At 54.4% G+C, this 2,116-nt stretch overlaps 1 protein-coding gene across 1 annotated transcript; it reads right to left on the bottom strand.

Annotated features, from left to right (window-relative positions):
• Positions 1-761: 761 nt before the first annotated feature.
• Positions 762-1,003, bottom strand: COL26b_004709 (uncharacterized protein; the record flags this gene model as incomplete). The annotated part of the gene is made up of 2 exons (XM_053177578.1): positions 762-857; positions 917-1,003. The coding sequence occupies 2 exons, from the start codon at positions 1,001-1,003 to the stop codon at positions 762-764; spliced, it is 183 nt and encodes a 60-aa protein (XP_053038471.1).
• Between the last annotated feature and the right edge of the window lie 1,113 nt (positions 1,004-2,116).

Genomic DNA, 2,116 nt, shown 5'->3' with positions numbered 1-2,116 from the left:
CCACGTGAGGTGGATGAATTGTCTCCGAGAGAGACAGACAGAAGCCTCCCCGTCAGCACCACGAGGGCGTCTTTAGGCGTGGGGTATTGTTCACACTGTTCCGAGTTTTTGTGTAAGTGTGAGTGCAAAAGGTTCAGGCAAAGGTAACGACGTCTTGGCTTTGCGTTGCCTCTCACGATGTTTTTTGGGGTTCGACCTGGCAAACAGTTCACTCTCCCAAAGACGCAACTGAGGATGGAATTATGTGTATTCATGAGCTTCAATTCGTCGTCCAGAGCTATCTCACCGTTGGAAACCTCTCATCAGCCATTCTCCCCCCCTCAGCGGCGCCGCCGTGGCAGCTTATGCACGACAATACACACTTGCCTATGGGGCGGGCGCTGCTGACGATGACAGCAGCGGAACTCCGACCCAGGCATCCCATTCGACCAAGAAACTCCCCATTGCGATCTGGAGATGCCGAGTTGTGCATCGGGGCTGACCTCTTTCCCATCCCACCGTGACACACCAAATTCTCACACAAAGCAGGAAAAAAGAGTGAGGTTCTCAAGTTGTGTAACGCCCTGTTGCGCCCCCCAAACACCGTTTGAATATCCGTATCTCCTTATTGATGAACGCCAACGTATGCATTTGTACGCGCGAGTGATTCTTTGATGAATATGTGCTCGCTTGTTTTGGTGTGACCGGACGTCTCCGTCATGACGAGCGCCGGCGAGTACTCTCGACTTTGTTTGTTTTCCACAGGGCAAGAGGTCAACTTTTCATCCGCTGATGATGTTGACGTCGCCCTTGCAGATGCCGTATGTGCAGCATATCTCGGGGCTGGCCTGTCCGCTGAGGATGAGGTCACGCTTAAGCTGGCGAACGATGTTAGATATGCATCCGTAGATAACATGTGAGTAGTTGGGATACGAACATCTGTGCAAGGCAGAGGTCTGGCTTGGATGACGGCGCCGAGGGAAAAGACGGCAACGGCCGCGGAGACGATGGTGTTGAACTGCATGGTCGCTGATGTTGGAGTGTGTGTGTGTGTGTGTGTGCGTGTGGCGGACGGCAAGGCAGGTAAAGGAAATGTTTGGCTGGTTGGTGATCGAAGACGGCTGCGATAAGCGAAGGAGCTCTCAGAGTTGAAGCAGAGCGAGAGACGTGCGGAATGTTGGCGTTGAGCGAGAGACAGGATTATTATATGATTAGGCCGAAAGCGAGTGAAAGAGGACGGGACGAAACGGTCTTCTTCTTCCTTTCCTTTCTGCAGTGAAGCCCTCTGGTACGGCCCAGGTCGTTGCTGGAATGTTGCTGATGTCGGATGGGTAGCAAGTAACTCGGACGAAGGCCCGGCGGGAAGGGCTGGCCTTTATCAATACGGGGCCAAACAAACAACATGTACATATTTTGCGAGTAAGCACATATTCGTACACACCCACCACGCACACAGGCACACGCACACATGCATACGATACATACACATGGGGCGAGCAGGCTGTTGAGGAAAGCCCGACGGGAAGCCATGGGTGACGGCGTTAGCCCGCGCCACCTCTCGCTGCTTAATTGCTCCTTGGGTACGGGGCTACGACTTTGGGCCAACGCCCATCTCCCGCTCTGGCAGCGCGATCGATCAGCTTGGGTTTAGACCAACGGAACGTCCAGAGTCGAGGGGTTCCGGAAGGAAACAATAGACTAGAGCAAGGGGTGAGGGGCGTTCTCATCGCGCCATATGCTGCTGGGTACAGTAATGACTGGGGGAGGCTTCCCTCTGGCTCCCCTCGAATCTCAAATCTCGTCAATTCTAACGTGCGTTACTGAGACACCGCAGCGGGGTGGTTGATGTTCCCTGCTGTTGCGGAGTCATCATCAATGACAGCTGCCTCCGACGGGTTCGCACCTGCGGAAGCAGACATGTGCGCCCGTTATACGGGCGCGAGATAGAGAGCTTGCCCGGGGGGTTGTGTGCATGTGTGTGATTGTGTTCTTGCCAAGGCGCCGATGATCTGCCATCGTGGGACTATGGGTGCGTAGGGTGAGTACGGAGACGGGTGACGATTCAGTCATATGAAAACATTGATTCGCCCGCACCGAGACCCCGAGAAAAGGGAACCAGACGCTAATGCCAGTCCGT

The sequence above is a fragment of the Colletotrichum chrysophilum genome, assembly GCF_026319265.1.
Source record: "Colletotrichum chrysophilum strain AFK26 chromosome Unknown scaffold_29, whole genome shotgun sequence".
Lineage (NCBI taxonomy): Eukaryota > Fungi > Ascomycota > Sordariomycetes > Glomerellales > Glomerellaceae > Colletotrichum > Colletotrichum chrysophilum.
This window is presented reverse-complemented; position numbering and strand designations above follow the sequence as displayed.